This window comes from Lynx rufus, unplaced genomic scaffold, assembly GCF_022079265.1.
Source record: "Lynx rufus isolate CCGP_SWC_20201006 ecotype Redwood Valley unplaced genomic scaffold, mLynRuf1.p SCAF_12, whole genome shotgun sequence".
Taxonomy (NCBI): domain Eukaryota; kingdom Metazoa; phylum Chordata; class Mammalia; order Carnivora; family Felidae; genus Lynx; species Lynx rufus.
In genome coordinates, this window is record NW_025814826.1 from 22,634,921 (window position 1) to 22,662,774 (window position 27,854).

The window sequence follows — 27,854 nt, forward strand, 5'->3', positions numbered from 1 at the left end:
CATGGTGGTGAAAGCTTCCATGATCTGATCATGCTTGCCTTTCTGCCTCATTCCCTGGGATTCCTTTCCTGCCCATCCCCATATGCATTGTGTGCTCCAGTCATATGCAGTTTCTTTGTGGGTTTTCAAATGTACACAATGCTGGTTTATTACTCCCAGGGCATGTTTTTCCTTCTGTCTAGAATGGCTTCTTTTCTCCTATACTCTGGCTTGGGAAATGCTTACTCTTTAAGACTCAATTAAATGATTAAAATTTTAAAGCTTTTCCAGGCAAGCCTTAATACCGTGCATCTTCCATCAGATATAATTTATTCTTCTTTCTTTAATGCTCTGATATACTATAAAGAGGTCTTGGAGGAAGCCTGGTGTGATAGAAAAAGCAAGATATGAGTAGTATCTGACATCTCACTTTTGAGTATGTGACATCTGCTAGTGGTGTACCTTTGGAAGTTACTTAACTCAAACTTTCTGAGTCAGTTTAAAAAAAAAATTTTTTTTTAACATTTATTTATTTTTGAGAGACAGAGAGAGACAGAGTGTGGTGGGGGAGGGGCACAGAGGGAAGGAGACACAGAATCTGAAGCAGGTTCCAGGCTCTGAGCAAGCTGTCAGCACAGAGCCTGACACGGGGCTTGAACCCACGAACCATGAAATCATGACCTGAGCCTAAGTTGCTTAACTGACTGAGTTGCTTAACTGAGCCTAAGATGCTTAACTGACTGAGCCGCTCAGGCGCCCCAGTTTTTTAAGTCTATTAAATTGGAATAATAGTATCTTCATGTATTGAGAATTCGAGGTATATGAATTAAGGACCTCAAATTACATTTATAAGTGTGAAACAAGGAGTACAGCATCTAGCACATAATAATGTGTTCAAAAATTGTGAGTTAGTATTACAACTATCTGTTGAACGTGTCTGTCTTCACTAAACTATGAGTCCTTTGAGGGCAGGGATCTCTAATCATCTGTGTAACTCTGTATCTCGTCCATTGTGTGGCACAGGAATCTAGTAAATGTTGACTGAATACATCTCTGTGTAATACCTAGTACTATTCTGTATGCAACAGGTACTTGACACATATATACAGTGAGTATACCTCTGAACATACCTCTGAATGCAGAACCAGCATTTTTTAGGGTATGGGAAACTGCTTAATGACTCATCTGGGAGGGTTATAAGAGTTCTGCTGTCTATACTTAAGTTAGGAGAGAAAACCCCAGTGTACCAATGTATAGTCTAGAGTGGCTATACTCTAGGATTATGAAGAAATGAACTCTTTCACAGAATTTAAATATTTATGTTACCAGGGGCTCCTGGGTGGCTCAGGCAGTTAAGCATCCGACTCTTGATTTCAGTTCAGATCATGATCTCATGGCCGTGGGATTGAGCCCTGAGTTGGGTTCCACATGTGGAGCCTGCTTAGGATTCTCTGTCTGGCTCTCCCTCTACCCCTCCCTTACTCATGCATAAGCATTCTCTCCCCCTCTCTCAGAGAAAGAAAATTTATATTACCGCTTTGCCAGTGGCACTTTTTATCTTTAGCCATTTTAACCACTCATCCCTCCTTTTTAAAACAAAGCAGTATGAGTATGATGTGATTGTCTTGATAACTTAGGCCTATGGAACGTTACAGTTCTTTACTAATTATAACTGGGCCCAGGTACTTTTCAAGCTCATCTTTATACTCCCATGTATCTTATGGCTATACAGGTTGTGGTAGTAGTTATATGTGATATGCTCAGAGGCCACTGACGCTAGGGTTTCTTTTCTCTATATACTAAGTTATTTACTCATGTTCTGTTACATGTACTTTCTCCTTCTTCTTCCTTGTTAGGCATTGCTACTTCTCCCTGCTATCCCACTATGTCTCTAGCAGATAACCCTTCTCACTTGCTACAGACTAGGACACCAACAATCAAGAGGGATACAATAATACATAAATCGCTATAGGCTGTTGGTAATGGTCTCTCCTACAGAATGAAGTACATAAGGTTTAATGATAGTTCAGAATGGTTTGTTTGGTTTCCCGTGTCCATTTTTGTTTAACTTCTGTGTTCTAGAAAGTTGAGATTGTTGATCTCAAATTTATACAAGCGCACTACTTATAAAATTAACAGACATATTCTGTTCTGGGATGTGATAAGTCTACCATATGTGTTCTATTACATAGATTCTTCTTCTTTTTTTTTTTTTTTTCATCTATTTATTTATTTTTGAGAGAGATAAAGTGAGAGCAGGGAGGGGCAGAGGGAGAGAGAGACAGAATCCCAGGCAGGCTCTGCTCTGTCAGCTCAGAGCCCGATGCGGAGCTTGAACTCACAAACTGTGAGATCATGACCTGAGCTGAAATCAAGAGTCTGATGCTTTAACCGACTGAGCCACCCAGGTATGCCTGTGTAGAGTATTCTAATAAAACTGTTGCTATGTACAAATAAGATAAATGAAAATTACCTTGTAAATGTTTTTTACCAGCTCCATTGTTGTAAATGATTTTTCAAAATTATCCTGAAGTAATGCAAGAATTTGCTGTTCTCGCATATTTCTGTGAGAAATGTATTCCAGAATTTTATCTTCGGCATTATGGATTACTGGGCCGTGTCCTGAATTAGAATTATAATATTTATTTCAAACAGATAAAAAACACTAAGTACAACTGAAATTAATTCAGTCTGTTTAAAAATAATGCACATGATGTACTGAAAAATCATACTAAGTGTTCTAAATATGAATTTGTGGAAAATGATACAGGTGTAAGAGATTTAAAAATTACATACAAATTTTAAAAATTACATACAAAATTTAAAAATTACATACAAACTCTGGCCAAAACCAGAGTATTATATCAGATAAAATCTGCATGAAATGTTACTATATACTTAAAAAAAAAATTAACAACAAAAACAGTAAGCACATGAGTAAGGATAGGTACTATTTATAGTGTGCTCATTATCTGCCAGGCACTGCTCTAAATGCATAATAATTTAGAGCATAATATGCTCTAAATGCATATTTAAATATGAAATTTATTGTCAAATTGGTTTCCATACAACACCCAGTGCTCATCCCAAAAGGTGCCCTCCTCAATTTATTGTCAAATTGGTTTCCATACAACACCCAGTGCTCATCCCAAAAGGTGCCCTCCTCAATGCCCATCACCCACCCTCTATATATTATTGTTATAAGAGTCCGATGAGGTAGGCACTCTTATACCTTCTTTATAACAGAAGTGGGACTGTAAGGAGGGTAAATAATTTGCCCACAGTTCAACAGTGAGGAGGGGACGGTGCTGGGGTTCTGACTTGTGAGCTTTTAATTACTCTGTGCTCTTACCCACCATGCCACACTTATAAAAGATTGAAAGGAGGAATGTAAAAAGTAGCTTCATATAAGTGACCAAGATCTATTAAAAATTCACAAGAACCACGGTAAAACTTTAAGCATCTTATGTATAGGCTAGTCATTCAGAAATGCTGACAACCCCGATTAAGTTATAGTAAAATTTTTAAAGTTTTTTTTTTTTTTTTTTTTTTAACATTTATTTATTTTGAGAAAGAGAGAGCACGAGTCGGGGGAGGGCAGAGAATCCAAGCCGGCTCCATGCTATTGGCGCAGAGCTTGGACGTGGGGCTCGAACTGAGATGAAACCAAGAGCCAGATGCTTACCTGAATGAGCCACCCAGGTGCCCCTAAGTCATATTGAAATTTAGTTGCTCTTTCAGATAGTGCAAATTATGTATGACCCAAGTCTGCAAGAGGGATGTTTAAAATACTTGAGAACAAATTCAGCAGACTAACCTGTTACCATATACAGAGCATGGGCTTTGGTTGGAATATTGACTATCACTTACTAGTTGCGTGGCCATCAGAAGTCTGAATCCCTGAGCTTGTTTCTTCAGCCATGCAATGAAGATCCCACAACCTGCTTCACTGGGTTTTTGTGAGGACAACACTGTAAAGGTCCCTGCACAGTACCTGAGAGGTAGCAGGCCTTAATATATAGTAGCTATGGTTACAGAACGTATTTTAAGTTCCTGCTATGCCAGTAGGCCAGTTCACTGGAGTCACTAAAGCAAACACTCTAAGAACCTTTACCAAGGCAGCCTCTCATTAGTTTTACTCCAATGTGAGTACATCAAACATGTGCTCTCTTCTCTTTAAAAACAGCTGTCAGCTTCCATTCCTCTTAGGTCATAATAAATCCAAATGCCCAGCTCCACTATGTTTCCTATCCCCTCAGCAGTAGAAACTCATGAAAGAATATAAGGGGATTGAAGACACTGTAATTACAAGTCTCTCCATGGCTCTCTGGTTAGGAACAAGTTGGAAGGACTTAAACAATTAGGTAACCTCGTTTCTTTTTCCTTCTGGGCCCTCTTGTCCAGTCCTATGTCTTTCTTCACTTTTAGGATAAAAGGGAGGTTCATATTGAAGAGCAATGCCATGACAGCTGAGATACTAAAACAGGCTTCTTTTTCTGGAGAAGTGAAATGAATACACAATTTTACAGTTGACATGGAAGCTACTGATATTTCAATAGTGTGAGTTAAAGAAACTAGAGCTCAGAGTTCACTGCTAAAATGCAGTCTACAACAGAAATCAAATTGACAGAAGTGAAGACAGTTTGTGGAATGAAAATGTAAATTTATTTCCTTTGTTTAACAGTTCTATTAATAGCTGTGTAGATATTAAAAAATAACCCTTATATCTTTATATAAAGTTATTAATATTACTCTCAGCCTTTTTAATTGCATGGCTTGATAAGACCTGGGGGGGGGTGATTTAAAGAAGCACTGTCTATCTCTTCAAGCCCTGAAAACATAAATACACATACAGACAAACCAAAATGAACCTTCTCCATCATGTCACACACGTGGATCGCTACATGTAAGAAACTACCCACCTGGATATATAATATCAGCTTTGACTTTCAACAGTTCTTTTAGGGAGTTCATATAATCATAAAGGTCCTCAAATACAGTTGTTCCTTCTCCTAGGATGCAATCTCCAGAAAAGAGAGCATTTTCCTCTTCTAAAAGTAGAGCCATATGATCATCAGTGTGGCCAGGTGTGTGTATAACTCTAGTTAAAAGATAAAGAAGAAATAGTAACAATTATAGACTCTTAGGCTTAGAAGAAATTTTGAGAAGTAAATTATTCTCTGTCCTCATCTCAGTAAGACACAAATAAATGATGTTAACCTGTTAGAAAGCTCCTTTAAAAATTTTTTAAAAATGTTTTTATTTTTGAGAGGGAGCGAGAGAGAGAGCACGCGCGAGAGAGAGTGCACGAGCGAGCACGAGTGGGGAAGGGGCAGAGAGAGAGGGAGATACAGAATCTGAAGCAGCTCCAGGCTCTGAGCTGTCTGCACAGAGTCCAATGTGGGGCTCGAACTCATGAACCACGAGATTGTGAGCTGAGCCGAAGTTGGAGGCTTAACCAGCTGAGCCACCCAGGCGCCTTGGGAAAAAAACCAAAAAACAAAAAAAAGTCCTTTTTTTCTTGTGGCCCATTGAAAATTATCACCAGAAAATTCTCTCCTTTAAATCAAATTTCTCATTCTGAAGTGCAAACTCAATACTTTCCCACCTTTTTCTCAATAATAAGCATGCACTGATTACAACAAATTTTGAAAAGAGAAAGGAAAATACTTAAAGGAGACAACAATTCACAATCATTGCACTACTCAAAGACAGTGCTTTTATTATTTAAAAACAATTTTTTTTTTCAATTTCCTTTGCATATGTTTATTTTACAATATACTTTATGGCAAGACTATGAGAAAAAAGCACTTTCGTGAGTTGCTGGTGGGAGAGCAAAACGGTAAAGCCCACAATGAAGGGAATTTGGCATTTTCTAGCAAAATTACATAACCCTTTGACCCATCGCTCCCACTGCTAGAAGTTTACCCTGAAGATATACCTTCACAAAAACAAAAAATATATACAAGTTATTCATCACGCTATTTATAAAAACAAAGTATTAGGAACAACCCCATACCCATCCATAGGACACTGTGGTCACATTGTGGTACATCCACACAATGGAATATATGCAGCAGCCATCAAAAAAAATGATGAAACTCTCTATGAACTGATATTGAGTAATCCGCAGGATATACGGTCAAGTGATAAAAAAAAAAGAGAGAGCAAAGCGTGGTTCTTTTCATGCTTTGCTTTGTTGCTGGTGCAGGCTGCGAAGTCTACTTGGCGTCGCACCCCGGTCTTTCAGGCCATGCGCGGTGGGCCTCAGGACGAGGTGGCTGGTGTGGTTCTGGGAGCCTGCGGGTGCGTGTCTGGCCTGGCGTTTGGACCCCGGAGACACACAGGCAGCTGTACTCCGGCACCCCGCACTGCCCTGATGAGAGCGCGTGGCCCTGGGCCAGCCCCTAACATCAACTTTGCTGAATGTGCCACGAAGCAGATCCTTGACCTCCCTCCGCCTACAGACCCCTCACAGTTGGGTAAGCTCTCCCCCTGCCCTGTCTCCATTTGGCCTTATCACCAAGCACCTTTTCCACACAGCCATCCAGACTGAGGAAGACCTGGAAATTTCAGGGCCACGGGAGCCACAGCCACAGACCCATCGGTAAGCACGGAAGCGCCCAGAAGGCTGGGATAATGCTGGTGGCATGCATCACCACGGGACCGACTTTGACAAGTATCATACAGCTTGCTTTGGGACAGTTGATATGAGGCATCACAACAGAGGAGCCGGGGCTTCTGCCCAACCGTCAACCTTGATAAACTGTGGACTGTGGCCAGTGGGCAGACACGGGTACATGCTGCCAAGAATAAGACTGGAGCTGCTCCTATCACTGGCGTGGTGTGATCGGGGTACTGCAAAGTTTTGGGGAAGGGAAAATTCCCCCAGACAGCCTGTCACCTTGAAGACACAATGACAGTGGGAGAGCTGAGCAGAAGATTAAGGGTGTGTGTGTGTGTGTGGTGGGGGGGGGGGAGCTGTGTCCTGGTAGCTTGAAGCCATGTGGAGGGAGGTTCATTAAAGGCTAACAGATGCTTTTCTCTTAAAAACAAAGTGTGCAAGAGTGTTGATAATTGCTCTTTTGTATAGAAAGTTAGGGAAATGAAAATATATCTATTTCCTTATTTTTGTAAAAAGAAAAGAAGGATCAATAAAAAAATGAATGAATGTAGTTGCCTATAGGGGTAGGCAGGTAGGATGTAGGGAACAAAGATACAAGCAAGAAGTCTCTGATAGTAACTTTTTATTGGTTTTAACTTTTAAGCTAATATATTCTAAACATGAAACTAAATAAAAGGTGAAAGAAAACGTTAACATTGAATACAGAAAGAAGCCAATCTTACTATGCACCAGATAGATAACAGCCATACTAATGTTAACTCCAGTTACTTTTAAGTACTAAGATTATACATCCTTAATAGAATATATCCCAAGATTAAAAGAACTGGAAGGATTTTGAACTTGGCTTAATAGGTTTATTTTTGGCAGTGTGAAGGTTACCGTGTTTCTGAGATTATTTTGTATTTATTGTATCACAGTATAAACGAGTAAGTAAATTGATGTTGAGAAGCAAGGTTTTTACTGTGGGATAAGGAAGAAATATATATGAATGAAGGAATTAAGGTTTTGGGTTGTTTCTCATCTGAACTGAGGAATCATTATGAATTCATTTTTTTTTTTTTTCTAGCTCCATGAAAGGCCCAGAAGTAATGATACTCCGGTAGTAATGAGCACACCTCACACTTAGTTCTTTGTTTCTAAATACCATTTCCCACTTAATGAAGTCAGGGTTCTTGAAGACATGGCTGGCTCCAGGTCTGGGGCAGGGAAAGTAAAAAGTGATACGGAGACATCTCTTTTGTCTGGTTCAATGTTACATGAAAATAATTCCGGGAGGCGTATTTTCACAGCTATAAACATGTGTGGGTTGTCTGACATCTTATGGACAATCTTATGAACAATCACACATCCAATGCATTTATAAACAGAACCCCAATCTTTTTTTTTTTTTTTTTAATCTACAAAACTTGATCAGGAGAAGCACTCTTTTTCAGAGTCTGCGGACTGTCTTATCTGTCACTGTGCTTGCAATGCGTCCTTTCTTTTTCCCTCCCATTCCCTACTCCTGAACTCAGTAATGGTTTTCTTTGATAACCAAGGCAATAAGATTTCTTAAATTAGGGGATCAGAAATTCCAGTTCTCCAGTCACCTGGGCAGCAAATGCTTTAATCTGCATAAAAACGGTATTAAAATTCACTTCACATAGGCAGGGGGAGGAAAGGAGATGACATCAGAGGTGCTTTGCCACAGATCAGAGGGACTGCAGCTGTGGCCTTCCCATTCATCAGGTGCCACATTTATCTAGTTCTGCCACTTGTGTGATACAGCAGCCTTTATAAGGACGGCTCTCTTAAAAGATTTAGAACAGGTAACAAAAGCTGTCAGACTGACTTGTCTTTGAGAAATTGAATTTAGGTCACTAGAAAATTCTTGAAGGTTATATTCAGAATCAAATCCTACTGAAACACCTGCTTTCTTCTTTTTCACTAAAGGGTTCTTGGTGGGTATTGTCTCTATCTCTATTGTATTTCTCCCCCCAAATTGGCAAGTAGACCAGATCAACTGGACATGAAGTACTTGAGGACTTAAGTAGATTTTAATCTTCTGTTTATGGAAGTTTTGCTTAACGAATCTTCTCGTTAACATTTAAAACAACTGGGTTTTACTAACTTTATTAAAGATGGAAATTGGAAACCATGTCATCAGTAAACTAAATGTTTTATTCAAATTCTAGTATAATTTGGGGCGCCTGGGTGGCTCAGTCCGTTGAGCGTCCGACTTCAGCTCAGGTCATGATCTCACAGTCTGTGAATTCGAGCCGCGCGTCAGGCTCTGTGCTGACAGCTCAGAGCCTGGAGCCTGCTTCCGATTCTGTGTCTCCCTCTCTCTGCTCCTTCCCCACTTGTGCTCTGCCTCTCTCTCTCTCAAAAATAAATAAACATTAAAAAAAAAAGGAGAATCAAACTCTGGTATAATTAGATTTTTGTGCAAAGGTTATTTACTAAGTCATTTTTAAAAAGTGTGTCTACTTTTTTTGATTCTTTTCATTTACCTCCCAACTCTTAAAATAGATTCCCATAATTCATCTTAATCAGAATTCAGTGAAAAATTAAATGCAATTCAGATAATATCGAGGGCTTTGGCATCAATTCACCCCATGAATCTAAGATCACATTCAAGTGAGGGGGAGGCGGTGACACGAAGCACGCACATGAGAGGCGTTAGGGCACTGATACTGTCATCACTTGATCCAGTGCTGCTCACATGGTTTGTCCAGTTTGTAATAATTCACCATGTTGCACACTGGTGATATGTACACTTTTCTTTTTGTATACTTTAATAAAAAGCTTAAAAAGATATGGTCTGTTCATGGCAGATGGGTGGTAATTAGTTACCTGGGACCAAATGTTCTCAATCTGCAAATTAGGTATAAATCTAATATCCATGATTCTGTAATAACTAATAAACCAGTACCATGGTTCCCAAGCCTTTGAGACAGACCCTTACTGTGTGATGGGGGAAATTCATCATTGCTGAGAATACTCCCTGAAGAAGTAGTAATGTAATGTTTATTATCCTTAGGTATCATGAACAAATTATAGGAGATACTACCGTATTTCCAACAAGAGCATTTTTAGAAAATTGCCCATAAATTTATGGTTTATGAATTAAATTTATAAATCAATGGCATAGTAGGAAAAAGGGAACACTGGTTTGGAAGAGGGCACGGATACCTAGTTCTTCATCTTCTCCTTCTCATTCATCTGTTCATCTATTTCCCTCTTTGTAGATATTTACTATGTGTTGGTAAATATTCCGTGCCTTCTATGTGCCAGGGACTGAGGATCTGAAGATGAATCTGGTATCTGCCTTGTGTCAGAGAATAGCTAGCTTATCATCAAACCTTTCTTCTTTTTCCTGGGCATGAATTTAAACTCCATTTTTCCAGCCTCCCTGCAGTCAGCAGTGGCCCACCATGACTGAATTTACAGCCGATGTAACAAAAGGTCTGGTTTGTGAAAGCCTCCCATGAAAGATCCCTTCCATGCTCCTTCTCTACAACCCAATGGATTGACTGAGGTGAACAAGGTGACCTTGAAAACCAACTACTGAGGATGGTGGAGTCGTAAGATGAAAGGTATCCGAAACATTATTTGCAGGGGCAGGGGGCACTGGATAATCAGGAAGCTTTTCTGGACTTTATGTGACTGGGAAGAAAACTTAATTCATGTACGAACCATCATACATTTTGGGATTGGTTTATTACAGCAACTGTCATTAACTAACACTGTGAACCTAAGGGGTTTATTACCGTTTAAGGAAATACCTACTCACACACACAAAAATTACAATACAACTCAATAATTACTATAATAAAATACAAGTTATATGAAAGTTAGAGGAAGGAGCAGTTAATTCTGCCTGGGTAAGTAACATGTGAACTGAAGTTGGAATATTTGGATACGGTTAATTGTGTTTACAAGGAAGTGGTAGAATTCAGGCCAGGAAAGTGGTTTGGGGCCAGACAGTGACATGGTAAGGAAAATGAACATGATCTTGTATGCAGTTGAGAGTTATTCAAGGTTTCAAGTGACATGGGGTGTGAAGGGTGGATTGAAAAGGGGAGCCTGGAGACAGAAATATTAAGCAAGAAGCAGTGGTGGTGGACACGAAGAAAAGGGGACAGAATAGACAAATATTTTTAAGGTAAAGACTAACCTCATTAGATGTGGTGGGTGGGGAAAGGGGGAGCGATAAAGGTGAAGTAGAGCCAGCTTTCATCTTAGAAGAAAAATTAAAATCTTATGTGCTGAGAGCAATAGGTGTTCTGAAGTCCGAAAGCAAGTCGATCATGGGGGACAGAGGAGAACCATCAGTAGTTCGGTTTTTAAACTACTGAGTTTGAAACAACTCTTCAATCTCACTTAGGTTATGGGAGATCATGGGTCTGGCCTAAAATGTATTTACTTTAGGTATGGATCATCTTTTGGAACTGACAGCATGAGAAGGTCCTTAATTTGACTGAGAGCTCTAAACCACCCTGGCAGGAAATGCTGATCTATTTTTTTAATTTAAATTTTATTAAAAAATGGTAATCCTATAATTCAAACAAATTAATTTTAAAAGAGTAGATAGAGTGAAAAGTCTCTTCCCCTATTTCTCAAGCAACTGGTTTTTCTTCCCAGAGTAACCAATGTTATCAGATCTTTTATATCCTTCTTGAGATACTCTTCACTCTTATAAGCAAATATGCAGAAATCTTCCCCTATTTACTTTTTATAAGACATACATAACCTCCTCCCCCCTTCCCTGGCTAAAGGATGTTTACTGACCTGAGAGTGGCACCCTCAGTTTTAATCATGTCTCCATCTTGCAGATAAACATATTGTTGCTTTCCATCTCCTATAATTTCTTCTCTTGGAGGGTTCCGTGGGAGTTTTTTAATGCAACAGGCAGTGTCTAGTAACAAAACATGTAAAATAGATTAAGTCATACTTTCAATGACAATTCAGCCTTTTAAGAGATCAGCTTTCATAGAACTAACACTGTGCATGACGGCAAAAAATACTAACATTAAGAGAGAGACAAGAGGAAATGATGGGTTATAGCAGCGTTACCTCTGGAATAGTATTTTTTCTATCCCAACAAAAGAGCTTTTTATTCTTTCATGTGCTTCTAGGTCTACATAAACGCCCTTGAGATTTTCTAGTCACCCTTATTTTATACAAAAGTTTGAAAGTAGTTCTTCATAATCTCAGCTAGTTTTGCTATCAAGATGGGTGTTGAAGAGGCAGTAATACAGTACCTGAGAATTTTCTTTCTATCTAGGTCTTAACATAGAGTAGAAGTAGTCATGGCATCATGGCAGTACTTAATAATAAAAGGATGAGAGCACAGTGTTCTTTCTGTGAATGTTGAACAGAAGCCTCAAACCCGGGGCTAAGAATTTAAATTGTTAAAATAAATTTAACCCATACTAGACCTCTCACTGACGTTAAGAAAATCAATTAACCAATCAATAGCTGAGTGTGAATTATCTAACCGGTATACTATACATAGTGAATAGAAGCACCATGACATCCAGATGCTTAAAAACTGTCACAGTTGGGGACATAAAATTTACAAACCAGAAATAATTAAAGAACTATCCTTGGTCTCCTTTAATGAATACTACGTGGACAATTCAGCTCATAAATGCAATGCTAGTTAAGAGAAAGAAGAAACAATTAGGAAAAAAATTCATAGGCTTGATATAACTTGAAGCGTGGCGTAAAGGATGAGTAATTTGGGAAAAGGTACTGAGAAGGACTTATAGATAAGGGGAACAGCATCTGGAAAAGCACAGAGATGACCACGTGCGTCTACCAACCTGTCTAATGCAAAACACTGGCTGAGAAGCAGAGATAAAGTGGGATTAGATGCGCTCAGACCATGGAGGGCCTTATATTGCCTTTCACAGAATAGAGGAATTTAAACTTTACCGTATGTGGCCGCTGTACACTCTTTGGAAAGAAAATGAAATAATGTTAACCCGTTGATCAATATGGCAGCTCTAGGTGGGACAATGGAGGGGAAGAGATCAGAAAGACCAGGAGGGGATGACTAGGTGTCAGAACTAAGGTGACAGCAGTGGACAACATGGAGAAGAAGACATTCAGGGAGACACTGACAAGGCACAGAAATCAGGCTAGAATGGAAGAGAAAAGAGATAGAAATACTGCAAATGTAATAAAAATAAAACAACTGGGACCAGACCTTCCCTCTCCAGCCCCAAACTCCACTATTTTGTATCTTGGAGGCTGAAGCAAAAAATAATATGCTATTCTGGGAACTGGCATTACATAATAAGGCTGTCTTCATTCTGGAGTGAGATGGGGAGGTTTTTTGGTATGGGTTTATTTTTAATCTGTATAATTTTGTCTTTCAGTAGAGAAGTAGAGGTATTACATTTCTTCTGGTTATGAGACCTTTGGTACACAATCCTTCCAAAAAACTCACCGTTATCTCAAAATTATAAAACAAATGTCGTACAATAACTTTGCGTTAGTTTTTAAAGTTACGTGCAAATATGAAAACACATGTCCTCCTCAAATTAACAATCTATATAGGCAGGATGGAGAAGGGCATGCTGAAAGCAATCATATAATAATAATTGTATTTAATAAAAGCTTATTGAGAGATAATTCAATAGTATAAAATTCATCCTTTTAAAGTGTACAGTTCAGTGTCCTTAAAGTATATCCAGGGGTGCCTGGGTGGCTAAGTTGGTTAAGCATCTGACTCTTGGTTTCAGTTCAGGTCATGATCTCACACAGTTGGTGGCTTTGAGCCCCGCATCTGGTTCTGCACTGATAGTGCGGAGCCTGCTTAGGATTCTTTCTCTCTCCCTCTCGCTCAAGATAAATAAACTAAAAAAAAAAAAAAAAAAAAAAAAAAGTATATCCAAAGAGCTGTATAACTATCTCCACTATCTAATTTTATAATGTTTTCAAAATCCCTCAAAGAAACCCTTTACCCAACTGTAGTCACTCCCTATTCTCTCCTTCTTCCAGCCCCTGGCAACCACTTACCTACTTTCTGTCTCAATCATATCATTATTTTAACAGGGAGAAACCCTCAGTCATTTGTTAAGGTTCGAATAATGGTTTATAACATCATTGTTAATGCTAATTACTGAAGCTGATACAAGTGATATTGTTTATAATACCTTCTAATGAGAATACATTCTAATTGAATGGCATAGAAGCAAACATTTGACTCTTAAGACTGGGATGGGAAATAAACGGCAAAGACCCAGCTTTAGCTGCAAAATAACAGCTATCAGATTACAAAATATATTTTGTAAGATTTACTTAAAAATAAACCAAAATATTGGGGCAGCCTGGGGCTATATAGTTCTCATGTCTAGTAAAATTCTGGTTTCCTGCCAGCTACTGGGAGTTCCTAAATTATACACTGATTGTATATTAAACGTTTGAAAGCAGGATGCTTCGAAGTTACTGTATCTTCTCACAGAAGTCTTTTTTTTTTCTTAAAATTTTTAAATGTTTATTTTTGAGAGAGAGAGAGCAAGCAGGGGAGGGGCAGAGAGAAAGAGAGACACGGAATCCAAAGCAGGCTCCAGGCTCCAAACTGTCAGCCCAGAGCCTGATGTGGGGCTCAAACCCACAAACCCACATGAGATCATAACCTAAGCCGAAGTAAGACATTTAACCAACTGAGCCACCCAGGCACCTGGTCACAGAAGTCTTATAAATGGCATTCATAATTTAGGTGTGGCCTGTAAAACCACAGGTTGTTAGCATCATAAAGCAGTTGAAAAATTTCTGCCATCTGACAGTTAACAAAAATAGTAAAATGATATGGAGCAAAGAAAGTAATAAAATAAAATGGAACAAGAATGCCAGTAATTAAGGATTTAGAGAATGAAGAAATACATGGGACTCTTGCGGGGAGATTCTGAAAGGTACCTCTGTATGATTTCAGTGCTGAGCAACTCAAGGTCTGTATTCAGTTGGTCTAGCTTCAATAAAGTTCAGAATGAAAGTCAACAAGTTACTTCTCAAAATATTAAAATTTTAGTGGCTATAGAGCAGTGTCAAATTTTTTTCTTTATTTCAGGGCTTGAACTCACGACCCTGACATCATGACCTGAGCCACCCAGGTGCGCCTTCTCAATTTTCTTTAAATCAACCTAATAGGTAATCTATTATACAAATATTCATTATTTTATATGGAACCCAAAACTTTTAATTTTTAATTTAAAGAAATAGGTCAAATGTCCATTGGCAGGTGAATGGATAAACAAATCATGGTATAGTCCCACCATGGATTACCACTAGGCAATAAGGAACAAACTACTGATATATGAAACCTAGGTGAATCTCAAAAACAAGACGCTGTGTGAAAGAAGCCAGAGAGTGATTCTGTATGCTTCTATTATGTGACATTTTATTTATTAAAAACATTTTTTTAATGCTTATTTATTTTTGAGAGAGAGAGAGCGAGAGAGCAAAAGCAGGGGAGGGGCAGAGAGAGGAGGACAGAGGATCCAAAGCGGGTCTACGCTGACAGCAGCAAGCCCGATGTGGGTCTTGAACTTGCGAACTACGAGATCATGACCTGAGCCAAAGTCAGACACTCAACAGACTGAGCCACCCAGGTGCCCCCATTATGTGACATTTTAAACAGGCAAAACTAATCTATAGTGAAATAAAGCAGATTAATGGCTGCTGGAGGGAGACTCACTGCAGAGAGGCACCAGGGGACCTCTTTTTAGGGGCATGAGAGTGTTCTTTATCTTGACTGGATTGGTCACAAAGGTGTTTATCAAACTATACTTTTAAAATGGGCACACTTTATGTATATAAATTCAAGTTCAATGAAGTTGATTTATGAAACAGTAGGCCATAAACATTAAAAAATTTCAAACTGACCCTCATGCTTAAAAGAGTTGGCCAAAGCTAGTCAAGAACCTTCAGCATTGATTTTTAATTCACAAAATTTAATGGGTAGACAGATAAGAGAAGGGTGAGGAAAAGTGACACTGAGAGATAATGATTTCCTATGGCATACGGTCCCCTAGGATTGTAAGAAAGGAGGTAAGAGGGGGAGACTGGGTGGCTCAGTCAGTTAAGTGTCCGACTTTGGCTCAGGTCATGATCTCACTGTAAGTTTGAGCCCCTCATGGGGCTCTGTGCTGACAGCTCAGAGCCTGGAACCTGCTTTGGATTCTGTGTCTCCTTCTCTCTCTGCTCCTCCCCCACTCACACTCTGTCTCTCTCTCTCAAAAATAAACAATAAAACATCAGAAAAAAAAAAAAAGGAGCTAAGAAGGTAACAAAGGTTGGAGCGTTTTTTAATAATGGGCCTGGTGATATTGGGTGCCCTGGCTGAAAACATCTTGGTGTCCCAAATGTAATCTCAAGCCCAAAAAAGACGACACTTAAAAATATTTAAAACATGAGTTGAACGCAGATGTGCATTCCTTTTGTGAATGAATGCTCCTGACCTTCTGTCCTTCATGTGTCTTGAACTTGCCAAGCACACCCCAATTCCAGTATCTCTGCTCTTGCAATGCCTTCTGTCTGTTCAGACACGCCAGCCAGCCAGCCATACTGTATGGCTTCCTCCCCCTCCCCGTCCACTCTTGATACAAACCACTGCCCTTCCGCCACTTTGGCCTCTCTCCCCTTCTACTTTACTTAGCTTTATTTTTTTCTTCGTGGCACCTATCGCCATCTGACCTATTATGTATTTACCATTTACCTTCCCTACTAGAATGCAGGCTTCAGGACAGCAGAGCCTTTGTGGTGTTCGCTGCTATATCCCTTGTGCCAAGAACAGTGTCTGGATATAGTGGTCACTTGGGTATTTGTTAAAGGAAGGAATGAATGAATCTGTGTGTGATGGCGAGATGGGGGAATAAAGAGAGAAACAGTAAAGTGTCAGTTCTGAATGGCTTTCAGGTACAGAGAATTATCAGTGCAATTTACCAGCATTTCAGTGTATTGCAGTAAGTGCCTTAAAGTTACAGAGGACCTGAGACCAGGTTTAGAACGTGGACAAAAACAGCAGCTCCCTGTAACGCGTTTAGCACAGTGCCTGGCACACAGTAAATGCTCAATACTGGTTAGTTATTGGATCTGAAGTAGTAACTGTCACACAGACAAAATTAAAACCGACCTTCATCACTGGGCAAAGGGGAAAAATAAGCGGGATAAGAGATCTGAAGTAGAAAACAGGACTTTCCCTCTCCTCTTTTGTTAACATTGGGGCAGTATTAAAGTATATTAACTTCTAAAAGTATGACATAAATATATAAGGTACTCAGTAAATGACCAACTAGCTTACATAGTTGTGTAACTGAAATAAATTATTCTGAAAACGTACTTTTCCTCAATGAGCTCAATTAATGCTTTCTGTTTACCATTACTGATGCTTTTGCAAATATCTCCTATGCCCCCAGTATGATCATGGTGCCAGTGAGTCACTACGATTTCCTGGATTGTTGTATTAAATTCAGTCAGAGCCTGCTTTAAACAGTTGATATATTCTGGAATTGCTGGTTCTCCAGTGTCAATGAGGATTCTCCTGAAAATTAAATGGAAGATAATCACACAATTGGAACAGAGAGTATCAGCATATGTCTCACATAGATAATTCATATTACATTTAAGAAACTACATAAATTGCTTGGCTTTCAACCTCCTCAAAAACCAACTAAAGGATACTTTGCCTTAACCACAGTAATCTCACTGTAAGAAAAGTTCTTTGAAAAAGACTTATAGGGGTGCCTGGGTGGCTCAGTCGGTTGAGCGTCTGACTCTTGATTCCCCCTCAGGTCATGATCTCAGGGTTGTGGGATCAAGCCCCATGTCGGGCTCTGTGCTGACTGTGGAGCCTGCTTGGGATTCTCTCTCTCCCTCTGCCTCTCTCCAGAGCCTGTGTGTGCATGCTCTCTCTTTCAAGAAGAAACAAAAAACAAAACAAAACAAAACCTATAGTTAAATATGAGTCTGAACTTGGCAAGTTCAAGGCACAATAATATTGAATACTTACCTAGCACTTAAATATGGCATTGTTCTAAGGACTTTACATATTTTAACAATTATGTTCCTTATGAAATTATTTTTTTAATGTTTATTTTTGAGAGAGACAGAGAGAGAGAGAGAGAGAGAGAGAGAGAGTGCGCATGAACAAGCGGGGGGAAAGGCAAAGGGAAAAGGGAGACACAGTATCTGAAGAAGGCTCCAGGCTTTGAGCTGTCGGCACAGGGCCCAATGTGGGTCTTGAACCCACAAACCACGAGATCATGACCTGAGGCAAAACGGGATGCTTACCCGACTAAGCCACCCAGGCCACCTCACTCCCATAAAACTATTTAAAATAGGTATTTCATGGGGTGCCTGGGTGGCTCAGTAAGTTAAGCCTCTGACTTCAGCAGCTGATGATCTCACAGTTTGTGAGTTTGAGCCTTGCATGGGGCTCTGTGCTGACAGCAGGGAGCCTGGAGCCCACTTCCATTTCTACGTCTCTCCCTCTCTCTGTCCCTCTCCTGTTCACACTGTCTGTCTGTCTCTCTCTCAAAAATAAACATTAAGAAAATGTTTTAAAAATAGGTATTTCATTATTATATCCAGAAATTAAGTAACTTGCCCAAGGTTACTCTGCAAATAAATGGCCAAACCAGCATTCAAACCCAGATATTCTGGCTCCAGAATGTGCTTTTATGCACTCTCTCTTTAATGTTTATTTTTGAGAGAGGGAGACAGCATGAGCAGGGGAGGGGCAGAGAGAGTGGGACGGAGGATCCAAAACAGACTTTGCGCTGACAGTAGAGAGCCCGATGGGGGGCTGGAACTCATGAACTATGAGATCATGACCTGAGCCGAAGTTGGAGGCTTAACTGACTGATCCATCCAGGTGCTCCTATCCACCCTTTGAGATCTTTTATGACATCCTCAAATGTCTCATAGATATGGAAGAATTAGATTCAACGGTATTCCTAAAGAAACCTTGTCTTCTGCACTACACAAAAACTTACACTCAAGTTTTACATTGGTTCCCTTCCACATAAAAATGAAGGTAGGAGGGAAGCATGGGGAAATGCCTGAGTTGCTTTATTTCTTGACTTAGACAACCCTGTTATATTTTTCGGCTTTGTGGTTCTGAACCTTCCTTATACTTTGTTTGTCCTTCCTCACTATTTTATGGGATGATGTTCTTTCTCTGTGAGGTTTTCCTGAACTAAAGAACCAGTTCACAAACTTCTTAATTCATGCTGCTTCACAGTAACACCTCCCTAATTTATATTGGGGGAGAGAAGATTAGTCTTAATGAAAAGTCTGAGTCATTCACTAATATAATAACTGTATGAATTATCTACTATATGCCATGCCTTTCTTACAAGACAAAAAATTCTGTTTATACTAGTGGAGGGTGGGAAGAGCTATGAAAACAAACAGTAACAGTTGACAGATAAACAGTTCAGCATTCTGCAGAACATTAATATGGGGTAAATGACAGGAAGAAACCGTATGGCTCTTTTATATTGGATGGCTTATTTCCCTAACCCTATTCCCAGAGACCCAATAAAAACAAACTGTCTGCTTGCAGGATTGGGGTGTTTCTGTGTGTGTGTGTGGGGGGGCATGAATGGCCTTGTGGTCCATAGCCTTTTATCTACACCTTAAGTTCCATGGAGCAGTGGCCATACTTCACAAGTACATAGTATTCTAACTGTCCCTTCTGGAGACAGGGAAACTAGATGGTTATATTGGCCCAAGAATGCATTATGAGGTCCTGTAGGCAGTGGAAATGTAAGGAGGAGATGGTTAAAAAACATTGACACAATCAGCAGGATTCTTTTTTTTTTTTGAGGGAGACGGAGTGAGCGTGCACGCACATCTGTGCGTGCATGTGGTGGGGAGGGGCAAAGAGAGAGGCAGAGAATCTTAAGCAGGCTTCATGTTCAGTGCAGAGCCCAACTTGTGCTTGCTCTTATGACCATGAGATTGTGGCCTGAGCTGAAATCCACAGTAGGACACTTAACCAGCTGAGCCACCCGGGCACCTCAACAGGATTTTTTTTTTAAACAACTAGAGTCGGAAGGGAAAGGAAAGAGTTGACGATTCTGTGGTTTCTAGGTGAGATGACTGGTATGTCATTGATCAGGACTGTAAACACTGGAGGGAACAAATGTGAGATAAATCTGGTTTGGGCCAGGGTGAATTTTGATGACATTCCAGCCATCTTCCCTTGCTGTTTCTCCGTAGCACCTATTACCATGTGACACATTATATACTTACATGTTTATTTATTTATTGCCTATCTCCATACCCTCCCATAACCTACAAATTTAAGCTCTCTGAGGACAGAAACCTTGTCTGGCTTTGCTGGAACCTAGATAGTGGCATGTACTAGGGAATAAATGTTTGTTGGAGGCAGTGGCTTTGTTTTTATCTTATTTAATTATCAAAACAATCCTGAGATTCTTCTCTCATTATATAGATGAAGAAACTGAGGCCTTGATAAGGTAGACATATAAGTAATATAGTAACTTGCTCAGAGTCACAAACTCTAGCAGAGAATATAATTGAATCCATACCTTTCTAACTGCAATGCACATTTTCTTTGGATATGAGGAATACCCTTTGAGGTGGATACTATTCAACTCTCATTGCACAAATAAGGAATCTGAAGCTTAAGAGAGTCAACTGTCTTGTCCGAAGTCATAAGCTAGGATCCAGGTGTAGGTACAGAGTCTTAACTCTAGTTGCTACATTAGACTGCCTTTTCCTATTAAAAGATATACTATTTGCCATCAAGGGAGTTACAATTTTGATAGTAAAGGTTAAACTTGCAGCTTTTGGAGATTCTTTTTTTTTTTTTTATGTTTATTTATTTTTGAGAGAGAGAGAAAGACAGAGCATGAGTGAGAGAGGGGCAGGGAGTGAGAGGGAGACACAGAATCCAAGGTATGCTCCAGGACCCGAGCTGTCGGCACAGAGCCTGACGCGGGGCTTGAACCCCATGAACCGCGAGATCATGACCTGAGCCGAAGTCGGACGCTCAACCGACTGAGCCACCCAGGTGCCCCAGCTTTTGGAGATTCTTGAGCAGAGGAGGAACACGGAAACACTCGTCAGAAGATCTGGCTATTATTTGTCCACTCAAATGTTTACCGAATACCTGTGTACTGGGCATCACAGGATGGTTAGTAATGCTTTAGGGAAATTTATTTGCCATACACAGGCTAATGAGAATGAAGAATACCAGCTACAACTGCAGTTATTCAGAAATCTTTGAATCATAGTACTGAAAATGAAAAGAAAACCTAGAGAACCCTCATTCATTCATTCAGCAAATATTTACTGTACTACTGCACCATGTACAAAGCTCTGTGTGAGGTGCTGGGGATACAGTGATGAGTAAGCCTTCACTGCACTTAGTTTGGTGGGCAGTGGAAGTGAGGAAAGACATGAAGTTTCTTCTTACACAAAAATTCATTTTTTGGAGGAAAGATGGCGGCGTAGGAGGACGCTGGGCTCATGGCGTCCTGCTGATCACTTAGATTCCACCTACACCTGCCTAAATAACCCAGAAAACCGCCAGAGGATTAGCAGAACGGATTCTCCGGAGCCAAGTGTAGACGAGAGGTCCACGGACGAGGGTAGGAAGGGTGGCGAGGCGGTGCGCGCTACACGGACTGGCGGGAGGGAGCCGGGGCGGAGGGGCGGCCCACCGGCAAAGCAGAGCCCCCGAGTCTGGCTGGCAAAAGCGGAGGGGCCAGACGGAGTGTGTTCGGACGGCAAGTGGGACTTGACACCTGGAAGGTTATAAGTTAACAGCTCTGCTCAGAGAATGGGAGGGCTGGAGGACAACCGGAGGGAGAGTTGTTGAGCCCCGGACCACAGACGCAGCTTGGTGGGGAACAAAGGCGCTCGCCAGCACCATCTCCCTCGCCCATCCCCCAGCCAATATCCCAAAGGCAAAGATGAAGTCAAGCTTTCACTTTTTGCAGATGATATGATAGTATACATGGAAAATCCGATAGACTCCACCAAAAGTCTGCTAGAACTGATACATGAATTCAGCAAAGTCGCAGGATACAAAATCAATGTACAGAAGTCAGTTGCATTCTTATACACTAATAATGAAGCAACAGAAAGACAAAGAAAGAAACTGATCCCATTCACAATTGTACCAAGAAGCATAAAATATCTAGGGATAAATCTAACCAAAGATGTAAAAGATCTGTATGCTGAAAACTATAGAAAGCTTATGAAGGAAATTGAAGAAGATATAAAGAAATGGAAAAACATTCCGTGCTCATGGGTTGGAAGAATAAATATTGTCAAAATGTCAATACTACCCAAAGCTATCTACACATTCAATGCAATCCCAATCAAAATTGCACCAGCATTCTTCTCGAAGCTAGAACAAGCAATCCTAAAATTCATATGGAACCACAAAAGGCCCCGAATAGCCAAAGTAATTTTGAAGAAGACCAAAGCAGGAGGCATCACAATCCCAGACTTTAGCCTCTACTACAAAGCTGTAACCATCAAGACAGCATGGTATTGGCACAAAAAGAGACACCTAGACCAATGGAATAGAATAGAAACCCCAGAACTAGACCCACAAAAGTATGGCCAACTAATCTTTGACAAAGCAGGAAAGAATATCCAATGGAAAAAAGACAGTCTCTTTAACAAATGGTGCTGGGAGAACTGGACAGCAACATGCAGAAGGTTGAAACTAGACCACTTTCTCACACCATTCCCAAAAATAAACTCAAAATGGATAAAGGACCTGAATGTGAGACAGGAAACCATCAAAACCCTAGAGGAGAAAGCACGAAAAGACCTCTCTGACCTCAGTCGTAGCAATTTCTTACTTGACACATCCCCAAAGGCAAGGGAATTAAAAGCAACAATGAATTACTGGGACCTCATGAAGATAAAAAGCTTCTGCACAGCAAAGGAAACAACCAACAAAACTAAAAGGCAACCAATGGAATGGGAAAAGATATTTGTAAATGACATATCAGACAAAGGGCTAGTATCCAAAATCTATAAAGAGCTCACCAAACTCCACACCCAAAAAACAAATAATCCAGTGAAGAAATGGGCAGAAAACATGAATAGACACTTCTCTAAAGTCTAAAGAAGACATCCAGATGACCAACAGGCACATGAAAAGATGCTCAACGTCGCTCCTCATCAGGGAAATACATATCAAAACCACACTCAGATATCACCTCACGCCAGTCAGAGTGGCCAAAATGAACAAATCAGGAGACTATAGATGCTGGCGAGGATGTGGAGAAACGGGAACCCTCTTGCACTGTTGGTGGGAATGCAAATTGGTGCAGCCACTCTGGAAAACAGTGGGAGGTTTTAGACCTACCCTATGACCCAGCAGTAGCACTGCTAGGAATTTACCCAAGGGATACAGGAGTGCTGATGAATAGGGGCACTTGTACCCCAATGTTTATAGCAGCACTCTCAACAATAGCCAAATTATGGAAAGAGCCTAAATGTCCATCAACTGATGAATGGATAAAGAAATTGTGGTTTATATACACAATGGAGTACTACTTGGCAATGAGAAAGAATGTAATATGGCCCTTTGTAGCAACATGGATGGAACTGGAGAGTGTGATGCTAAGTGAAATAAGCCATACAGAGAAAGACAGATACCATATGTTTTCACTCTTATGTGGATCCTGAGAAACTTAACAGAAACCCATGGGGGAGGGGAAAAAACAAACAAACATAGGTTAGAGTGGGAGAGAGCCAAAGCATAAGAGACTCTTAAAAACTGAGAACAAACTGAGGGCTGATGGGGGGTGGGAGGGAGGGGAGGGTGGGTGATGGGTATTGAGGAGGGCACCTTTTGGGATGAGCACTGGGTGTTGTATGGAAACTAATTTGACAATAAATTTCAAAACAAAAAACAAAAAAAAAAAAGAAAAAAAATCATTTTTTTTTCCCCACTAAGACAAGGAAGGACCATGAAAAGCATAGAGTGCTAACACAGTGCATTATGTCAACCTAACATGGTCTAAGTGGCCAGGGACAGCTTCCTTGAAGAAATATTTTGGAAGAGTTCATCCTGAACTCTACAGGATGAGTGAAGATAGCTTGGTAAAGAGGAGAGGGATAAGTGGGAGACTTAGGGGAAAACCTGCATGAAAGCCAGGGGGCAGAATGAATACAACCCATCTGGCTGGGATGGAGAAGGGTTGTAGATTAGGCTGATGAGACAAGTGGAAGCCACAAATGCAAGACCTTCTAATTTTAATTTTGAAAATACTATTCCTGCCACATGGGGGAGAATGGATTAAAGAAGGACAAAAACAGTTCCAGAGAAGCCAGTTAGGCTTTCTGGAAGCGTAAGCAACAGTCATACTGGCGCAGTCTGGGTGACAGAAGTGGACATGGAGAGATCCTCCAAATGGCATGGAAGTGTGTGCAGGAAGCTGAGAAGTGGCAGGGAGGGTGCTAAGCATTTGCACCGATCAAATGTGCAGATGGTTCTGTTTACCGAGATATGGATGACTGGAAGAGGACCAGGTTTGGTGGAAAGCACAGGAGTTCAGCTTGTGAAACATTGAGTTTCAAGTGGCTGTGTCATCCAAGTAGAGATTTAAGAAAAGGAGCTGGATATCCTAGTCTGAAGATCAAGTTTGTATTTCACCTAAACTGGAGCTATAACATTGGGAGCTATTAATGGATAGATAATACGTGAAGCCAAGGAAGTAGACAAGATCCCCTAGATAGAGAATATAGCATGAGAATAGAAGAGAAACTACGATTATATCCTGAGGAACTCACACACTTAAAGATGTGGTAAAGAGGCTGATTCTATAAAGAAGATTGAGAAATAATAGCTAGAGAGGTAAGAGGAAACCAGGAGACTGTGGTGTTAGTAAATCGAGGGGATGGTCAATAGTGTCAAAAGGTACTGAAGTCCAAGTAAGATAGGAATGGAGAAATATCATTAGGTTTGGTGATATAAGCACCACCTGTGATCTTAGAACTGTTTTGTGCAGAACAAGTGGATACCAATATCTGATCTCTTATTTGTACCAAATTAATATTCATCTCTTGCCACCTGACTTCTACTTTATACAGTAGAGTAACATCATCTGCACGTTATTCTAGCTCCACTGTATGAATTTGTCATATATATATCATATATGAGTGATTCCACTGGCCACTTCACCCCATGAGTTGACGTGAGTGGTAACATAAGCAGTATAAAGTGGGAGACTATGAAAGTTTCCCTTAGTCACTTCCAGGTTCTCTATGTCCCTTTTACCACAAGCACTCTGCTACAGTGAAAGTGATTCCAGTGTTTAAAGATACAGTATGTATTTTTCATACAACATGGCCCCTAAATGCAAGCCAACTTCGTCATCTGGTTTTCAAACAGAACCAGCCATCTGCTTCATTGCTGGAAGAAAAGCAGGCTGCACTGAACTCATTGTTAGATAGTACACGACCTCCAACTTAGTGCCTCCTAAGAGACTTCTCAGGGTAATTCTGACTATATTCCATTTTATCATGGTACTGACGTGGGAACTAGTTTAAGATGACACGCTGAAGAGAGAAGAAATGCCTAGGGACTTCCTGGGGTGAGGGAGTCCCAGCTAGGATAGACAGAGTCTATCCTAGCTCTGAGGTATGTTTTCTGCTGAATTTTCTATCCTTCTAGTTCTGGAGGCAGCCCAAAGCAAAGCTTTTGTACCTACTTGATCCTACCTTGTTACTCTGAACTTAAGTTTTGTTTTCCTGACTTTAGCATTTCCGATTCCTTAAGTTTTGTTTTCCTGACTTTAATACTTCCACTTCCTTTCATCCTGCTCCATCTAACATTCAGCAAATACAGCAGACACTTCAAACGAAGACTCCAATTATTCTTACTAAACTGTTTTTGGAAATCACATCTTGAAATACACGATTAAATTCTAGGTTCAAGGAGAACTGTTATCTTATTTTTATTTTGTATGACATAGGATATATACTAAAGACGAAGCCTACAAAAACTGTTCCATGCACATTTGTGCAGTACAACACCTCCCCACTTCTGCAGAATTACACTAAAACAATGCAGCTGAATAAGAGAAAAATCTTAGAAATACAGATAGGTTATTCCACCAACAAAATTACTTAAATGAGGCCACACAATAGTAACAAAACCCAAAATCTGTTAGTGGGCTCCTCTTTCCCAAGAGCTGGGGGGGGGGGGGAGCTCTAGACTTGAGCAATTTGCAAGCAAGAAAATCCTGCCCTCTGCTGCTGAATTAAGAAAAAGGTCTCAGCACAAGAAATCTACTTTCGTGAAGGGCAAGTTATACTCTGAGCAAAACACTAGGTCAAAGGCAGAAGGTGAGCAAAGTAAACGCTTTTCTGGATTACTAACTCTAGGCGATCCTAATTTCTCAACATCTTAAATACACTCACTCTGACATTGAACATCAAGCAAAGTAAGTGGGGTTTCAAAAACAGGAAGGTTCCCCCTCCTCCATTATTTCTCCCCCATCGGCTATTTGTCAGTTAGAGGGGCTACCACCCGGTACTACAGTGATTTAGGGGATGGCTGGAATCGGGGCGTCTGACGGTGGTCCTGAGTGGGGCAGCCTGGCCCGGGCAGGTCACCGAGCTCCAGGGAGCCGGCTCACAGCCTCTCCGTCTCCGGCGAGCAGTCGTCACAACCCCAGTTCCGTGTGTCCCGCAGGCCCGGGTGCTTGTCGGAGAGGAAGAGGGACGTTTACCTGCTGCCGGTCCCTACCAAGTAGGTGTTGGTGCCCTGCAGGGTCATGGGTCCCGGGTTACAGCCCAGAACGCGCACCACCCTGCTGGACAGCTGCTGGATGCGCAGCAGGATGGTCGACATCTCGGTTTCCGCCACCCGCTGACGCGCGGAGACCTGAGCGCGGAACTGGTGACTAGGCTCGGGGCGGGGCCGGCAGTCAGCTGACGCCGCGCTCGCCCGACGGGAGGAGAACTCAGCTGTGCTGGGGGCGGGGCCAGGGGTCAAAGGACGCCTCCCGGGCTGCGCGGGCACCGGCGGGAGGGCGGGCGAGCGAAGGCGCGTGGCTCGAGGCGTCTTGAGGCCGGGTTGGGTTCCGGCTCGTCGGGCGCTGTCGCCTGTCACAGGGCCTGGTGCCTTCACAGGGATTTGTGTCCAGACAGGCGAGTTCATCTCAGTGGTCGAGAGACGTTTTAACCCAGGAAGTCTTGTAGTGGAGCAAAGGGCAGGCAGGTGTGAGGTTGGTTACAAAACACTGGCACCTCGTTGTTTTTAGGCCATGGCGGTGTGTGAGTGTGTGTGTGAGGGAGAAGGAGCTTGTGAATCTTTTATAATAGCGGCAGCTAATATTTACTTCGTCCTTACTGCTATGCTGAGTGCTTTCTCTAGACACTATTTAACCCTCACAACATTAAGACGTAGGCGCTATTTTTATGGCCGCTTTACAAATGAAAAATGATTTGGAGACTTGCCCAGGTGACAGCTATGAACCCCCGCTCAGCGTCTGCTGCTTTGCCCCCATCTGGTCACGTTCAAGGAGCTTGTCACTCCCTCCGCGGGCCGTGTTCCTGCCCAGACACCTCGGTCGGCCTTGAGGAGTTGTGTGCCTAAGACCTAAGGGAGTTATTTTCTCTGTAAGGAGTCCATTTCTAAGCTGTTCAGCACTAACTATCCCAGTATTAACCACTGCTACCTATTAAAAAAAAAAAAATCTAGTTACAAGTTACCTAAAAGGAAATGCACAGATCCTATGATCAGTTTCATTGAGTTACGACAATCGTCTGTAAGCCTTACCTCAAAAGCGATCTAGATCATCTTCACTGTCCCAGCCCACTTCTTTTTCAAAACAAATGAGAAATTGACAGTAGTTGCTTGTGGTTCTAAAATTTAGGAAACACAGTTTAACTTTTTTTTTTTGCGGGTATTTCTGAAGAAAAGACTGCTATTAATTTGTACAGTATTTATTTTGCAAATCATTAGTTTACTATTCCAGATTTCTTGAAAGACACACCTGTATCATGTGTAACATTTTCTTTGCCTTGTGTCTCAAAGATGTACTTTTAATGGAAAAGTGTTTCAAAAACCTTTGCTGAAATAATCACGTAAATTATCCCCGTTGTAATAGGAAGGCTGGCAATATGCCCTTTAAAAAAAAATGTTTGGAAGAATCATAAAAATTCCCCACATCAGGCATTTTCAACTTCCCAATTTTATTTATTTGTAGCCATCATTTAATGGGTATTCAGTCAGGAAGCTACTTCCATT

At 40.9% G+C, this 27,854-nt stretch overlaps 1 protein-coding gene across 1 annotated transcript in view; it reads right to left on the minus strand.

Annotated features, from left to right (window-relative positions):
• Positions 1-26,479, minus strand: part of LACTB2 (lactamase beta 2) — a 29,129-nt gene extending 2,650 nt beyond the window's left edge. The window contains exons 1-5 of the mRNA XM_047074022.1: positions 26,332-26,479; positions 16,975-17,138; positions 11,378-11,504; positions 4,902-5,080; positions 2,453-2,601 (exon numbers count right to left, since the gene is read on the minus strand). Of these exons, the coding sequence (XP_046929978.1) occupies positions 2,453-2,601; positions 4,902-5,080; positions 11,378-11,504; positions 16,975-17,138; positions 26,332-26,453 (741 nt within the window). The 5' untranslated portion in view covers positions 26,454-26,479. The remainder of the gene's footprint in view (positions 1-2,452; positions 2,602-4,901; positions 5,081-11,377; positions 11,505-16,974; positions 17,139-26,331) is intronic.
• Positions 26,480-27,854: the final 1,375 nt, after the last annotated feature.